We start from the raw sequence: 17,070 nt of genomic DNA on the forward strand, positions 1-17,070 counted from the left end.
GAAAGTGAGTTAGGGGTGGGGTTGTAGTCAGAGACAAGATGGGGATAAATGTTAGTTCACAGCATGGTGCCAACTCCAAAAACTCATTCATAATCTCTCCTTGGCTTTGTTGAAACTTAGCAGTCAAGTATATAACATCGCTCACAGTAGAAATAATAAAATGATATTCATCTCTCTCTTTTTTATTTTTTTCTACCAATACTGGGGAAATGTAAACTTTTCAGAGGAGAAAAGTGGAGCTCAAAGTTGTTCAGCTACTTGCTCAAGGTCATTCAGCTTGTACATGACACAGCCAGGATCCAAATCAGGTCTTATGATTCCAGGACCAGAGCAGTTTTCACTTCCCACGGTGTCACTTTCCCTTCTTATGTAATCCTAAAAGAATAACAGAGAGTTACTGACCTCTTATCAGAGAGTCTGCAGGAGAAGTGTCTGTAACTGGTGATAGATATTTTAGCCAAATGACAATGTGAATCCTTTACTTATGGCTGAGGAGGTGACATACACTTGTGTGCACTAAGAGCTAGGGTTAGGGAGGTGAAGAGGAGAATTTATTGATGAAAAAGATTATGTGTTTATTTTCTCTTGCAAAAGACTCTGAAAGCAGCCCTTTGCTTTCCAAACAACATGATTTGATGACTTTCCAAATCATCACTTTTATGTATCTGGACTGAATGAAATATGCCATAAGATACCATGACATTTTAAACACAAACATGAAATGTGATAAACATACTGACATTTACTCATGGGCACTATATTAGCTATTTCTGCACTTTGCCCCTCCATTAAGTTAACTGCCAGGCTGGGGCCATTAAAATCCAGCTTTCTTTTTCCTCAATTACAGCCACCCATTAACTGTAGGTATTCTGAGTCTTTCTAATTGAGCCATTTTCAGAAAAGACTGGACGCATCCCTATTAGTATCTCCCCTACTTTCTGTTCCCATCCAGAGGGCCCTCTGCTTTTTGCAACTTTGAATTCTGAATATGCTTATCTCAGAGCCAGTTGGGATCTCTGTTTATGATGCATCCCCAAACCCGGAATCCGTTTAAATAAGAGCCCTAGTTATAGAGACATATTGTACTTTTCTTTCAGAGAGCAGCATTTGCTGCTTGTTGGGGGCTTTCTGACTGATGCGCGCAGGGGCGGGGTGGGGGGGATGAAGGAGAGTTGGCTGGCTTTTGGGAGCAGATTTAGAGCCGCTTCTCATTGGAGGGGCTCGCTTTTCCTGAGCTGCCAGACACTGCAGGCTCAACTGAGGCGCGGAGGTGCAATTCAGGCTGGTGGAGCAGCGGGGGAAGGCAGGGACAGGCGGGGCTAACGCGGCTCTGCAGCTGATCACACGCACCAGCACACACACCTCATTCCCGCCGCCCCTGCTTGCGCCTCTCATCCTGCACCCTGGGCCACCGAGTCACGGACTGGGAGTAGGGTACCTAGGAAGGAAAAGGCAAAGGTTCAACGGAGAGGCAGAAGAAAAGCTGAAGTGGCGCTAGTGTTCAACCTGAAAGTCTGACCTGCAGCCCAAGGCTCCAACCTCCTCCAGCAGCACCGCTGTCGCCTGGAAGGAGGGCACCGCGCCAAGGAACCCCAGAGTCCCGTTCCTGAGCCAGCCTGGGGTCAGCGCGCTAAGATCTTCTGGCAAGGACAGTGTGGTGCCTTCAGAGAAGTGCGGAGCTTAAGGGACCTGCATTGAAGCTCTTCATGGTACACCAGGAAAAGTAGGAAGGAGGAAAATAGCCTCGAGCACAGGGTGCGAGGCCAGGCTGCTGCTGCCTCTTGCAGTGCGGACTCCTGCTCTCTCTGGCTGGGTGAGTGCCCCAGCTTCCCGCACTCGCCTGAGAGCGTGGGTGGCTAGGGGGCCTTCGAGGGTCCACCCGAGGGCCCTAGTGGCGCTTGTGGAAACTCACCCGCCCGCTCGAGCCAGGCGAACACGTCTCTGGAGTCCGGAGCAGGGGATTCTGAACCCCGAGGGCGTGGGTAGGGGGCGTTGCACCATTGCCCAGCAGAAATGTCTTTGGGCGGGATTTTGGCTAAAAGATAGGAGGCGGGAGCGCCAGGGGCAGCCGAGAGCCGTCCCGGGGGCAAGAGATCAGGGGAGGGGGGAGGGTCTGGTCCAAGCAGGTAACGCCGCTTCGGCAGCCTGGGAAGTTGGCAGGTGGGGTGGGACTTGTCTGTTAATTCATTAATTTTAAGCAGTCAGTTTGGAGGTGCTGCAGGATAGTCAGGAAGACTGTGGAAAGGTAAGAGGTGGCCCGGGATGCCGGTGGTGGGGGAAGAAAAGAGGATCCTGGAAAAGCTTGGAGGCAAAATTGCACTTGGGTTCCTGGTCCTTGCATCCCTCCTGCCTTGAGTGCGGGAGAACACTTTTGTTTTAATACTCAGCTTGGAAATAAAGCCTCCGTCCCAGGGGAGAAAGAGGATTCTGCAGGGGGCAGAGACTGCAGCTACCTGCAGGGTGTGCCCCCCACCCCATGAACGACCGCTTTTGCCCCTTCCCCCACCCCCACCTTTTTATTGGTGCTGGTTTGCAGCGCTTGGCTCCTGCGTCTTCGCTTCGCATTTGAATCTGGCTCGCCCCTCCATATTATGTCTGCAATCCGAAGGAAATTTGGGGACGATTACCAGGTAGTGACCACCTCGTCCAGCGGCTCAGGCTTGCAGCCCCACGGACCGGGCCAGGGCCCGCAGCAGCAGCTTGTACCCAAGAAGAAGCGGCAACGGTTCGTGGACAAGAACGGCCGGTGCAATGTACAGCACGGCAACCTGGGCAGCGAAACAAGCCGCTACCTCTCGGACCTCTTCACCACGCTGGTGGACCTCAAGTGGCGCTGGAACCTCTTCATTTTCATCCTCACCTACACCGTGGCCTGGCTCTTCATGGCGTCCATGTGGTGGGTGATCGCTTACACTCGGGGCGACCTGAACAAAGCCCACGTTGGCAACTACACGCCTTGTGTGGCCAATGTCTACAACTTCCCCTCTGCCTTCCTCTTCTTCATCGAGACCGAGGCCACCATCGGCTATGGCTACCGGTACATCACCGACAAGTGCCCCGAGGGCATCATCCTTTTCCTCTTTCAGTCCATCCTCGGCTCCATCGTGGACGCCTTCCTCATCGGATGCATGTTCATCAAGATGTCCCAACCCAAGAAGCGCGCCGAGACCCTCATGTTTAGCGAACACGCGGTGATCTCCATGAGGGACGGAAAACTCACGCTCATGTTCCGGGTGGGCAACCTGCGCAACAGCCACATGGTCTCCGCGCAGATCCGCTGCAAGCTGCTCAAAGTAAGTACTCCCCTCCCCTTCCCCACCAGGCGACCTCCATCCCACTAGTAGAGCGATTAGTTCACCTGAGAAACACCTTCCCCTGGTTTACCTATCACCATAGGTAAACTTCTCGGGGTTGGGACGAGAGAGAGGAGGGAATTGGGCGAAGAGCACAGTTGTCAAGGTTTTTTCTTTCCCCACTCACTCTTCTGCTCTTATTTATATCCATTATTTCGGACGTGCTTGTATTACTAATAACACTTAAGGAGTGATGTGGGATCCTGGAACCTTGAGGGAAATCAGTACCTCCTTCTTCTATTCCTACCCTGATGCTCTGCTATTCTGAGCGCTTTTGATTTGTTATCATCATATAACTCCATTAAACTTGAGGTACTAAACGAAACTGAACAGCTTTATTTAGAAGAAATAAGATGCTGAACTTGCCTCAACTTTTGTCTGTTACGTTTTTTCTTTCTCCTCTCCCCCCCCCAATAATATTAGCAGCCATATTCTTACAGATCCAGTACGTTTAACTCTGCCTGTTCAACTTTTAGACACACACACACACACACACACACAGATCCAGGAAGCAGTTAATAAAAGTGGAAGAAATCACACTTGGTTCTTTTAAATTTTTATTTTTATTAAATATTTTCCTAAAGAAGTATTATGTGAAAGTCTGAGTGCTTTTCCTGTAGAGCCTCTTGTTAATTTTATTATTAATTGCCTGTTTCTATGAAGCCTTTGTCAATTATAGATTTCACTTGAAGCTTTTCAGCATCCATTAAAGAAGATTGCTTCCTACCATCAGTAGTGTAAATGCTAAAACAAATTGCACACAGAGTGGTTATTAAAACAAGGTTCTTGTACTCGTTAGAGGGCACCACCACAAACAAGAAAAGTCCTCCCTAGTCACTCATCATACTGCTGCTGTGAGGAGAAGAGGGATTAAAACCTAGTTCTCTTTCTAGGTGTCAATTACAATTCATATAATTTTTTGAGGTATTTTCCCAAGTAGTTTTCTAATGTTCATAAATTGAAAATGATGACCTCAAGTAAATAGTTCAGAAATTGAAAATGATTTATTTGTAATTAGAGCACCATAGCCAGATTCGGAACGCGATTTAATAAAATGACAATCTGATAATTATTTAAGTTGAGCTTTTGTCTTTGAAATTTTATTTATTTATTTATTTTTACTGTATGAGTATTTATTACTTTGCATAGCCCCAACTTATGTTGTGGTTAATTTGATCCAATGTGCTTTATGAAAGTTTTGCTCTTGTGTCATTTTCATTATTTACTAATAAGATCTTATCCCTAATTTTGCTTGACCAAGTTGCTCAGCAAAGTGTTTGAATTAAAGCAGTTATCTTGCCCTGTCACGTCACATATGTGTATTTACAATGCTATATACAGTAAATTAACTTTATTTTGTACCTCAGGGTGTAAAATTATCAGCCTGGCTCTGATTTACATTTTCATTAAGAAAACTATTAAGAACTATTTTGATTATATTTTATTTTTTATATTTAACCCTAATGAACTGCATATAATTTTAAGAATTTAACTTAGCATATTGTTTTGCTGACCAATGTTTAAATTATGTGGATTGATGGATCAAGTCTGGCAGTTGTGTTGTAGGTACATTTATTTTGGTGGTAATTATTGTATGTGCTCATTTCTATGCCTAGAACAAGATACACATCTCTCTCTCTCTCTCTTTTTTTTTTTTTTTTTTTTTAGATTAGGCCTACTGAGCAGATAGAAACACTGATTTTTAGAAGAGTGCCAAAGTCTCTGTCAAGAAATCCATGTTTATGTATCACTCTGAGACTGTTATTGAAGAGTAATTTACCTTATTGTCAGTGGAAATTCAACAGTAGACTTCACAGGTTATTTATTGCTGTTGTATAGTTTTTCAAATATATATATATTTATTAAAATAGATATCTTTTCAAGGCAACACGTTTTAGATGACTTAAGTGTCATCAAATTGTATTTTAACAAAGGAAGATAGAATTTGTCTACATATTAGTTAACACACACACACACACACACACATACACAAACACACACACACAAATGGGTCCGAAGTACCCAGTCTCTACAGTGGTAAGTCACTGATAATGATTTTTCTGCATAAGGTCATGTATCACATACCATAAGCAGAGTCTTGATTAAAAATAAAAGATGTATAGTGTTGACAAATTTGGAGCACGGTGCTATATTAACACAAGGTGATAAAAGCAACATGTAATTAAAATAATAGGATAATAACTCCTATGAAATCCTTTACTATTGATTTGTTAGTAAGATGTCAGTGTTGGAAGTAAAATGATTGACATGTGGTATTAAATTTATATTTAAACAAAATTATAGTGAAATTCTCTAGTTTTTATGAAGAAAAGAAGTTGATCACTGGCAGTACTTCATTCCAGCCAGTAGTATAACTTGTTTGAAGTTGTTTTTTCCCATTAGCCATGGTAATTAAAATGAATTTTTTTAGATCTTTTAATTTCTTAGACTTCATTAAAAAAGAGTCATATTTTAAATTGGGGAACTGATAACATTCAGCAAAATTGGAGTAGAGATTTGGCTTTAACAAACTGTTTTCATTTTCTCTTAGGGACTAAATTGAAGTGACCTAAAACAGTCAGCTATGTAATGAGAGAAAACCTATACCAAATCTTAAGTTATAATATTTTGCTATCATTTTTATACGTTCTTCTTACTAAACATTATTATGTATAGTCACTCTCCTGTTTTAAATCCCACAACATTTTAGATGTAAAGTTTATTGTGTCTTTAAAACAGACTATGATTTTTAAGGCGAAAAGAACAAATATATTTAATGATAATAATTAAAGCACACATATATTCTTCCTATGATATAACATCACATATTTGTCACTTTTTCCTTATTTGCTGAGCAAAAGCTTCTTTATTGGCATAAATAGTAGTGTTTTCCTTAATATTTATAAAGCACTGTTGGATTCTTAAGACACTTAAAGCAGGGATATGACTTTCTAATACTTGCTAATTTTACATGCATAATTCTTTTGAATTTCCTAACTTTGATGGAAATTTTATTCCTAACTTCTCTGCTTAATTTTTAATTAGACTTTTAGCTTATATCAAGGCAAATTATATTTCAGTTCTATTCTTGACTTTCCAGTTTGAAAATACTGAAATTTCTTTCAGTAATCAAATATAGATCTTCCAACTCTATTCCTGGAGAGGTCAATCCTTTCCTACTCCAAAATAAAGTAGCTTAAATAAAAAGTACAGGATATAGTGTTGAAGTTATTAAAAATCTATAATTTATGTCTGAATAGAGCTATGAAAAGCTGTTTCAGAGTAAATATTTTTAATCTTTTCACCTTCTGGTGGCCATATTGATATTTAACTTAAATTATCAATTTATTTTAGTAGTTTTAACCTAGAGAATATGTATTAATTAGAATTGTGACTATGCTAATTCAATGTATTCATATACAAAATTTTTAAAAAGATGTCTAGATTAAGGAGTTGAAGTCTCTATAGCTCAAATTCTGTACCCTGAAATTTTGTATTGGGTTTAAAGGATTTGGAAATCTCACATATTCCTTTTCATCCATTAAACACTAAGGTTAATTGCCTTAGACATACAACTAGTTATGGGAAGATTAAGTGATCTTTAATGCACTTTCAATAATTTATTATCCAAAGGCTGTCATATATCTGCATATATCTCATATATGCTTGTATTTACCCAAAACTATTTTTATATATGTAACATAAAGTCAACTGTGGTTGCATCTGTATTTTGAAATAGACAAGGATAAGTTTTTCTCATGGAAGCATTATCATATTTCTTCATATTTACATTCATTGCCAATAGTCATTTTTCTTAGGGGTTCAGCAGTACACATTTTAAATTTCATATATTGAAGGTAACTGAGTGCATTTCTTTCCTCTTCTAACATCACATGCATTATTTTATACATATTTTTCTGGTATCCATTTTTATGGGTACTCATGATTGGATGCTGTGTTGTTTTTTCCCATATGAATGTGATCAAGTGCAGTTGCAATAAAAAATTTTGCCTGCAAAACCATTAAGTACTGATCATCTTCATATATCTTAACTCTTTTTGTTTTTTTTTAAGTGCAGGAGATCTAACTCAGGACCTTGCATGTGTTCAGCAAGTGCTGTACCACTGAGCTACTTACCCAGCCCCATCCTAACATTGTATTAATCTTTTTACAACAATTATTCATAAACCAAAAGTTTCTTGGATTTTTCTCTTATATTTATTGACTTGTTTTCACTCCATATCTTAAACTTAAATGTGATTATGTTTTTGACTCTATGTGACCCTTGTGACTGATTTTTTACCAACTGATCTTAATTTTTAAATTGAATTTACTATTAAGCTTGAGAAATTGTTTTCTCTTAATTCTTTAAAAATTAATCCTCATGTATATACACATATATAATATGCTGTTTTTCTTAACGTGGTCCAGCTGTTAGCAAAATATTCAAGGGATACTGAGTACTTCAGATTTCTCAGGGGCAAGATCTCCATTTTGTTCGGAGAATTTTTACCATTATAAATTCATTATGGTCTTTAAAAATAGCACAGCTACTATTTAGCCTAGCTTGCTTTCTCTGACATAAGTACAATAATTCTCTAATAAGTATAGATCTTGGGTTCTTTCTAAAATCTGTAATTATTATTCCTTTTTCTAATAGTAGTAATATATTTTGTTCTGCTTCTTTTATTTTTTTTTTTTTAATATGGTTCCTAAAATGTACAGGGTGGTACTCAGAGAATAAAGTCTGAACAGAAATAAGGATTTAATGACCCACAAATAAACAGCAGTAGGTAAGAACAAATGATAAAGAGAAGTAGGAAAAAGCCTTTGATGGATTGGAGGGTGTTTGGTAAGTAGGTGGGGAATGTGCAGGAATGTACAAGTAGGGTTACAGATTCTGCCCATGGTTATTATAAATTCTACAAAGGGCCCTCAAGGAATTATAAAGCTGCTCTTTCATTTGAATGGTATAAATGCCTCCCATAATCTATTAGAAGATAAATTACATTTTGTTCCATATGTACATTCTTTTCAGGAAAATGAACACTCTTATGGGTTAATTAGGCAAGCATTTAAAACCCTTATTTTAGACTTGATGTTGGGTATAGTCCTTCACCTGAGTGTTCATGAAATTTCAAACTTACAGAGCCCAAATAAATATACAATTTTATAGTACACAATCTAGATAGAATTCTAGGTCTGCAGTTTTCTCTACCTGACTTAACTTTTGATATGGTTGTCAGAGCCATTATCATAACTACTTTTAGTTGTGGAGACACTTTTTTCTTGACCCTGGAATGTGTTTTGGGGTTGGGTTTCCTAATGTTTTCTTCCAGATATTATTCTGACCTCACTCCATGTATTTCTCTTTTTGACTTTACCATCTACTCACCATACAAAAGAACACACATATATCATATTTAAGAGGGTAATAAAATTCCAGACAAAATGGTGGGAAGGTTATAGGCAAGAATGACCTGCCTTCTCCATCTTAGTATCCTTTCCTTCCTTTCTTGACAACTGGCCTTGTAGGTCCTGTGCCATTGGAAACTTGTGGTGGCACATGGATCAAACCTTGAAATATGATAAAGAGTAAATCTGAAGAGTCAGGTGGTAGTGAACAAATGCTTTATTCACAATTCCCCAACCTCACTCCAAGATAGTAAAGAACACACTTAACAGCTCAAGATGGGAGAAAGGCAGCAAAGATCTGGAGTGTATTGGTGAAGTGTGGCCCTGGAAGGTGAATGTGGGTCACTTAGCTACCTATTCCCCAGAAGGAGGTTGGCCAAGTGTGGGTCTTCTTTGCAAGAACAAATGTATACCCCTAGGACAGTGTGTGTGTGTTGGTGTGTGTGTGTGCATGTGTTTGTGTAAGCCCTCAGCAGTTTTTCCTCTGTCATATTAAAGCTATTTGTCTAAAAAGTAGCAGGACATGGTGGTCCCTTGCAGGCATACCTGACTTTGATTCATTGTTCACCTGCAGTGAGAATTGAGGTTTATTACCCTACCAGTCCTTTTTTGTATTCCAAGGAAGTTCAAGTCATTTGACATTAATTGCTTCTTAGAAATTAATACTTATAACTGTAAAGTAGCACAATCCTTAAATCTATGTAGATCCATTTGCATGTAATGGAAATGTATATAATTTAATATTAGATTATTATCTTTTTATGAAGATAACTTAGAAATTATTGCCACAACCTAAATATACAAAATCACTTCAAAAATCAATGATGTTCATATATTGGGGTAGTAAATTGTAACAAAATTTAAACCTAATATACCCCAGTTTTTCTTTGAATGCCAAGAATTTGTTATAATTCAGTCAACCAGCAAAGTTTTAAAATGTTGAAACCATCTTTATTTCTTTTCTATGATTCCAGAAAATTGGAAATAAAAGTTATAGGAAGTCATTTTCAGTTCATAGTTTATTCCAATTATGTTCTGAATTTTTAAGAATTATCAGTGTCCTATTTATTTGTCTTTCTTCTCATCTTTTCTTACTTTCTTATTCATTTCATACTTTTTATGATTCCAATGATTATTTCATAAAATAGAAGTCAACCTTTGTGAACTGATTTTTAGAAATGTAATAATTTACATTTATCTGAACTTTTCGCAATTGTTTTTATTTTGAAAACACTTTGCATTATTGTTGTTCCATATTATATCCATTTATACATTTTTATCTAAGAAATGATCATGGTTCTGTGTTCCTTTTACAGTTAGGAAATTCATAGAACTAAAGAAGATAATTATACCCAAGAACAAATGACTCTTTTAATAGTAGGCTTCTTCCTGTATCATGAGTCGTATGGTATAATGAAGAAAGATTAAATGTTTTTTATCTAAAATATTTTGCCTTTTATCAAATGTCTCCAAATTACAACAGTGGATTGCTGAATATGAAAGTAATGGAGTATCAGTGCTACTGTTCTATTATACATTCAAGTTATAGATTGCAGATTGATATTAGAAAGGCACTGACATAGTTCACCCTTTACCTTTCTGCTTTTCCCTTTCATATACATGTGCATATCAAAGTTCCTTAAACAAATACCTCTCACTTCACTTAGGCAATTTGAGAGATTTGAAAATACTGACAGTATAACTTGGCTGTAGTCAAGAGTTCAGACCAACAGTGGCAGCTCTCCAAGCAACTGCCACACCAAAACCACACACTTGGCTTTTGACCTTAACCAAAGTCTTCTTTCTAATTCCAATTAGTAATAGGCTTGATAATCTATTAGAGTCAAAGATACAAACAAAACCAGGGAGTTGAACATATTTAGGTTCAAAATTGTTGATGGTCTAATATAAAAGAAGAACACCTGGATCATAAGATTGTGGATATGTGGAGTGAGTCTCAGTCATTTAAAAAAAGGTTAGATTATATATAATACAGAGGAAAGCAATTTTTGATGTATGTGGAGAGACTACTACTTATCTGAAAAACATGGGAGCATGGAAAGCATGCCTATAATCCCAGCAGCTCAGAAAGCTGAGGCAGGAGAATCATGAGTTCAAAGTCAGCGTTAGGTTAGTAACTTAGTGAGGTCCTAAGCAACTTGGGGAGGCCAATAATATATAAAAAGGACTAGGGATGTGGCTCCATGGTTTAAGTGACCCTGGGTTCAGTCCTCGGTATGTGTATATATATATATTTATATATTTATTTATATATATAAATGTATGATTCAGCCCTTGGTACCAGTATATATATGTGTAGTTATTAGTACTTTTCTCTCTGTCACATACTGGGAAGACCTTGATGAGATACAAATCTTGACAGGAAGTGAGGGATGACATGAAATCATTTGGAGCATATAGAACAAGTATTTAAAATCAGAAGGTATGTTGAGCTTGAATATAGCAGATCCATGCATATTTAATTCTAAAAAATAGTTTCATTGGGTTTTCTTCTACATAAATAATATTCCTGAATAAACTGCTTTGCTAAAAATTAAGTTTTTCTTACCACTGACATTCTCCTGATGATAGCCTGCCTGTTTCTAGGCCACTTCATTTCATATTTATTGAATGATTTGTTGAATGTTGAATAAAATAATAACTTACTCTAAAGCCCTTTAGAATGAGGTACAGGTATAAATAAATACATAAAATGGGACAAATATTTGTATTGGTATGCATATATGGTAATTAGGAAAAAAATCTTTTTTGGAGAAAATTATTTTTAAATAAAAGAAAAATTTAGTTTTTAATGAATTACCATTGTCAACACTGTCACTATAGTACAGGAAAAGCATAGCTTAGAATAGTCAGTAAAATGACCCAATTTTGGTCACTAATCAGAAATATCAGAATACCACCTTGTGTTTATATAGCACCTGTTTCTAAATAGATGAAAAAACAATGTTGAGGATTTTGTTTTTACTTTGTATTTGGCTTTTATTCTGTTATAGCAATCAATTCTTATGCAACTGTGCAATTGGAAAGACGATCTCATCCATATTTTACTAATTTGGAAATAGGTTTAGAAACATAGGTGACTTGAAAAAGCTCCAAAGAGATTTTTCATGCAGCCTTGAAAATACCTAGTTTTCTCCAACATTGGTTGCTAGACCTACTGTTTTTGTTTTTTACACCTTCAGTTTTTTTTTCGCTTTTCTCTTTTGATCAATAATCATTTTCTTCCTCCTTTTCCTTCTCCACCTTTTTCTCTCCTTCCTGTTTCATTTCCTTGTCTTCCTTCTCCCTTCTCTTTTTATTTTTTAAAAACTCTACCCAAATATTTTAGAAGAAAAGTAGTCTCAATGTTTACATTGGATTTTCTTCTACATAAATAATATTCCTGAGTAACTATAAAGTAGCCTTCCTAACTGACTAATTCTGTTAATTGAATTAACAATTGCTTTTTGTAGCAATTGCCTCATAATAAACTACCACCAATTTAAAACTCTTCTTTCTGTTTGTCAAAGGACATGTTACTAAACCAATTACCATTTTCAAACTCATTTACTCAATCTATAAAGCCAGTGTATTTCTTTGAACTCTGAAGAGTAAGAATTTTGTCTTTATGGCATCATTTTAATGGAAAGACTAGTCTTATAGTTTCAGTTTTGTTTATTAAATTAGTTTTTCAAAGAGATTGTTAAAAAACATACCAAATTCTTTGAAGTCCCATTTGTCCAGCAGCATGGGCTTCTCCCTCCTAACTTTCTTTTTTCACTATACAACTTCTGACTACCCAGCTCTTATTTCAACACCATCATTTAAAAGTTAAACTTAAATGTTTGCTTATATGTGATTGCTATACATAACAGGTATGGAAAACAAAATAAAAATGAAAACAAAGATGATAGGATTACTTTCATGGATTACTGATTTTGAAGTCATGTTTAATTTTCACTTAGCATGTGGAAAGTTTGCAGAACTATGTTGATCAACTACAGATTAAGATTGTATTTTAATTAAGTTCAATTTAACACAGTTTTTCATTATGCTTTAAAATTCATACATATAAAAGTAAACAATTATAATACAGTTTATTATTAGGATTTTGAAAGCCATTAGCTAACAGCATTTGCCTTTTATTTTCATTGCGTGAGCTTTGGTGTACCTAATTTAATATGATACCTTTACACTTCTACTTCAGTTTATATTCATTTGTTACTTTTCCAAAGTCCTAGAAAATAAATTATTACATTGTGCTTTTTAATAATTTGATAAATATCTTTTTATGTGATGGTCAACCTTTTTCAGCTCTAAGTAACTACATAACAATTGCCTATTTGCTTTATGAGGAAAGAAAATTCTGGCATGCAATGAGTTATCACACAGTGATTTGTGTCAAGCTGTAGCACGTGTACACTCACTTACACAGTTTGTGCTAACAGCCATTGTTGGAGCAGGCATTTCTCCAAAGCTCACGAGTTAGGGAATGGTAATTATAGCAAGTTGTATATTATAAATAATGCATGTATGTTCCACATGAGCTATGTGGGATTTCGGCCCATTTGCTAGAACATAGCTGCATAATGATTTGTTTGGATTTTGTTGCAGATGATTGATAGTGCAGAATGTTGGCAATGATGTAAATTACTGTTGGACTGCCTTGAAAATTTCAGTACAAGTGGTGATTTCTTCTCTTTTTCTGTGTGCTTGTCTAGTCTCGACAGACACCTGAGGGTGAGTTCCTTCCCCTTGACCAACTTGAACTGGATGTAGGTTTTAGTACAGGGGCAGATCAACTTTTTCTTGTGTCCCCCCTCACAATTTGCCACGTGATCGATGCCAAAAGCCCCTTTTATGACCTATCCCAGCGAAGCATGCAAAGTGAACAGTTCGAGATTGTCGTCATCCTAGAAGGCATTGTGGAAACAACTGGTGAGTAAAAACATAGATATGCCATCAAGTTTCTTTTCCATAATTGCATTATATTATATGCACAATACCTGTCATAAATTGGTCTAAATTACTCGATTTCATAATAACAAAAGTAATGACTTGTTTCTTATATCTTGTAACACTGAATTGAAACAACTTTGCAAATTCAGCTTTATTGTTTTGATGATTACAGGCTGATATTAACATAGGAAAGCTCACTGAAAAAAAAAAAAAAGGAAACGGAGATGCTGCCTTAGAAATGATTATGTTGTTCTGTTTTAATTATAAACTTGGATTTCCTATAATCATGGTTTTTCATTAAAGATTTAAGATTTAAAAAAATTCAAGGTAATTAGTTATAGCCTGAACCCAATGTGCATATTCTTCCCTTGGGGTTGGTGATTGGGGTGTCATTGATAGAGCTTCAATATCTATTATGTGCAAACTCAGTGGAAAATTCCCTCTGTGTTTGTGTGTGTGTGTATGCACGAAAGCAGCATTTTAATTTCAAAGTGGGTCAATAGATTTCCTCAGCTGAACCTTGACTAGTTTTGTTTAAAAAAGAGAGATTTTCTTCTTTTTCTGCTTCAGCATAGCTGTGTGCTATATGTTATTCCTTAAGAGGCAAATACCATTTGAAGGCCCCAAATACTTAAAATTTGTTAGTCTCTGAGGAGAGTTAGGGTGGCAAGGGAAAGAAACAATAAATAGAAGTAGATTATTTGGACCCTAAGCATTGCCCAGTTGGTTTGGAACCTGCTGAATACTTGAAACCAACAAAGTAATATCTGTGTGTATGTGTGTGTGTGTGTGTGTGTGTGTGTGTGTGCACATGTACACTCAAGTCTGTTTTCTTCAGGTAATTTACAAAAGCAAGAAATATTTTACCTATTAACTTTTTTCTTTCAATGTCATCTTAATCTTAAAATGCTATTACATGTAAACTATAACAACACTGAACTTCACATTGGCAGGAACATCAATTCAGTCTTCATACTAAGGTGTAAGATCTTTGATTATACATTACTTTTGTCTAAGGTGCAAGGAAGCCTTTGTAATTTTTTTCACTTCTGTCATATAATGTGTATCAGGAATTTAAGCAAGATATTCAGTCTCTATAAACTTCTTTTCTTTCTCTTTAGAGAGGATAGTATGTCAACGACCTTAAAGCTGCTTCTTAACAATTTTTTTGTGATAAATGCTTCAGTTTAAAAATTATGATTTTAGTCATAAAAAAAGACTTACCTCATCAAACCATAGTTGTAATTTGATTTCTGTCTACTACTTTGTGATTTGAGTCCCCCATCCTGTTCCTCAACTTAAAATTAAAATGATGTCATCATACTTTTCTAATGTCATATATTAGTGAGCAGTGAAATCAATTTATAAAGGTTCAATCCAAGAAATCCTTACATTTACTGTACATTTTATACCTCTCACTTATCAAAGTAATAATGAATTATTAGAGCATAAGCAGTACGTTGGCATTTTTATATATTCCTATAGCATTTAGTTCTTATATTTTTGAACTCTTATTTAAATCACTGACATGAGTGAATATTTTGTTTCAACTGGTAGCTTTGTGGTCCTATATTAGATCTGTCCTAATTATTCATTTATCTATCCATTTAGCCTTAAATATTGTATGTATTTATGAAGAACAAAATCATTTGCATACAAAATCACAGCCTAAAGATGAAATATTTCTCACCCTTTCTTTGTGTTTCTTGACCTTGATGTGTTTGAAAAATTCAGGTCAGGTATATTGTGGAACATTTCTATTTGAATAAGTTTGGGGTTTTCTTAATAAAGTTTTTGATTTTGATGGGCATTTTAAGAGAATGTTGAAGCATTTCTATTTAAAATTTTTACCTATATTTCAGGGTATCACGATTAGTAAATAATGTCCTATATAAGATCATGAGCAATTTTGTAATATCAATTATTCATTAGGATTATAGATTTCATTTTAACATTTTCCCCTCTTGCTTTTTTTTTTTTTTTTTTTTTTTTTAATGAACTGGCAGAGAATACTTTCCATAGAAAATGTGAAAACTTGGCTAGAGACTGAATTTCTTATTTAGATATTGCCTTTCATGGAGAAGAGATTGAAGTCTGTTTCCTTTAAACCTCTTAATTAAGCCTGTTTTCTAGATCTAATATAGCAAGACAAACAGAAAAACATTGCTCATAATTTATAGAATTTATTTGTTGGAAAATGTATCTGACATTTTGTTTGTGTATCTGCCCTAACTAATTAAATTCCACACTGTTCAAACTTTGTAAAACCTGTCTGTTTTCAGCCTTCCTTGAACCTGATAAAAATAACACTGACATTTTATACCCATTTGAGCATTTAAAATTTTATTGACATTTATTCAGATTCATCTTTGAAGATATTTCCTCTTCATCCCTTCATTAAAAATAAAATTTACTTCTTCACCATATTTATTGTTTAGAATAAGAGAGGATTTGGAGGGGTTGTTTTAAGACAGCAAGAATCCCATCTTTTACCTCTGAAGTTCTTTGGTGTGGAGCCTTGCAAATAAACTTTTACTCAATATAGCTTTCCATCCTATTTACCACTGAAGTAGCAAGAATTCAAGCATATGTTCATTCACCAGATAGGTATTTATTGAATGTATGCTGTGTGCTTGGATATATTTGAGATATAGTAGTGAATGAGACAACAGAATCTCTTTCTTTCTGGGGTTAGTGTCCTAATTGGAAGAGGCAGACCAAAGACACAAATAAATAAGCAAGATATTACCAGGTAATAATGTTCCAGGAATAAAGAACAAAGCAAGACAGAGTGGTGTGATGAAGAATGTGTGCAGGCTACTTTAGGTTGATGATCAGAAAAGGCCTCTCTGAGGAGGTGGTGTTTAAGCTGAGTCCAGCTCTCCAGAAGGACCACCTGGACTGGTCGGGGGCAGAGTGCGGCAGGCACTGTGGAACAGCTGGTGAAAGTGCCCCCAGTTGGGAATAAGCTTGTTTTATTCCTGGAACCAAAAGAAGGCGGAGGTGGTTGGAGCAGAGTGAACAGTGTGGAGAGTGAGGTGAGAAGCTAGAGAGGTGGAGGGGCCACCTCTGCACTGGAGATAATTTTATTTCCACCATCAGGGACTTCATCAAATAGCAGAGTAATAATTAATAATTTCAAAGCATATATAACAAAAAAAAACCACTATTGTTTCTGGTGGGTTGCACGTAGTTTATTTAAAAATCAGTAACCCTAATGTCTTAGAAATGCAGACAATTTCAGACAGTTACTACTTTCCTTTTAATCAATTCTTCCCTCTGCTCCCCAAAACCCCTTCCTAATTGCTCTCTCCAAGGCCATTCTCTGCTAAGAATCTTCTAA

General features: G+C 36.4%; 1 protein-coding gene and 1 long non-coding RNA gene across 4 annotated transcripts in view; one reads left to right on the forward strand and one right to left on the reverse strand.

Moving 5' to 3' along the window:
* Window positions 1-166: 166 nt before the first annotated feature.
* LOC124980510 (uncharacterized) lies at window positions 167-2,083 on the reverse strand. 2 transcript variants are annotated; one of them, XR_007107823.1, is made up of 3 exons: window positions 1,520-2,083; window positions 1,363-1,438; window positions 167-375 (listed from the first exon to the last, which is right to left on the reverse strand). It is a non-coding gene; the product is annotated as an uncharacterized LOC124980510 (long non-coding RNA). The 2 variants fall into 2 exon arrangements; XR_007107822.1 differs by having other exon boundaries at window positions 1,913-2,082.
* Window positions 1,285-17,070, forward strand: part of Kcnj3 (potassium inwardly rectifying channel subfamily J member 3) — a 134,568-nt gene continuing 118,782 nt past the window's right edge. Inside the window, exons 1-3 of one of the 2 annotated variants that reach the window (XM_047546149.1) lie at window positions 1,285-1,813; window positions 2,537-3,293; window positions 13,490-13,706. In XM_047546149.1, coding sequence (XP_047402105.1) covers window positions 2,592-3,293; window positions 13,490-13,706 — 919 coding nt within the window. In that variant the 5' untranslated portion in view covers window positions 1,285-1,813; window positions 2,537-2,591. Of the gene's footprint in view, window positions 1,814-2,226; window positions 2,246-2,536; window positions 3,294-13,489; window positions 13,707-17,070 lie in introns of those variants that run through there. The other variant, XM_047546148.1, reaches the window with a different exon arrangement.

Source organism: Sciurus carolinensis, chromosome 3, assembly GCF_902686445.1.
Source record: "Sciurus carolinensis chromosome 3, mSciCar1.2, whole genome shotgun sequence".
Taxonomy (NCBI): Eukaryota; Metazoa; Chordata; class Mammalia; order Rodentia; family Sciuridae; genus Sciurus; species Sciurus carolinensis.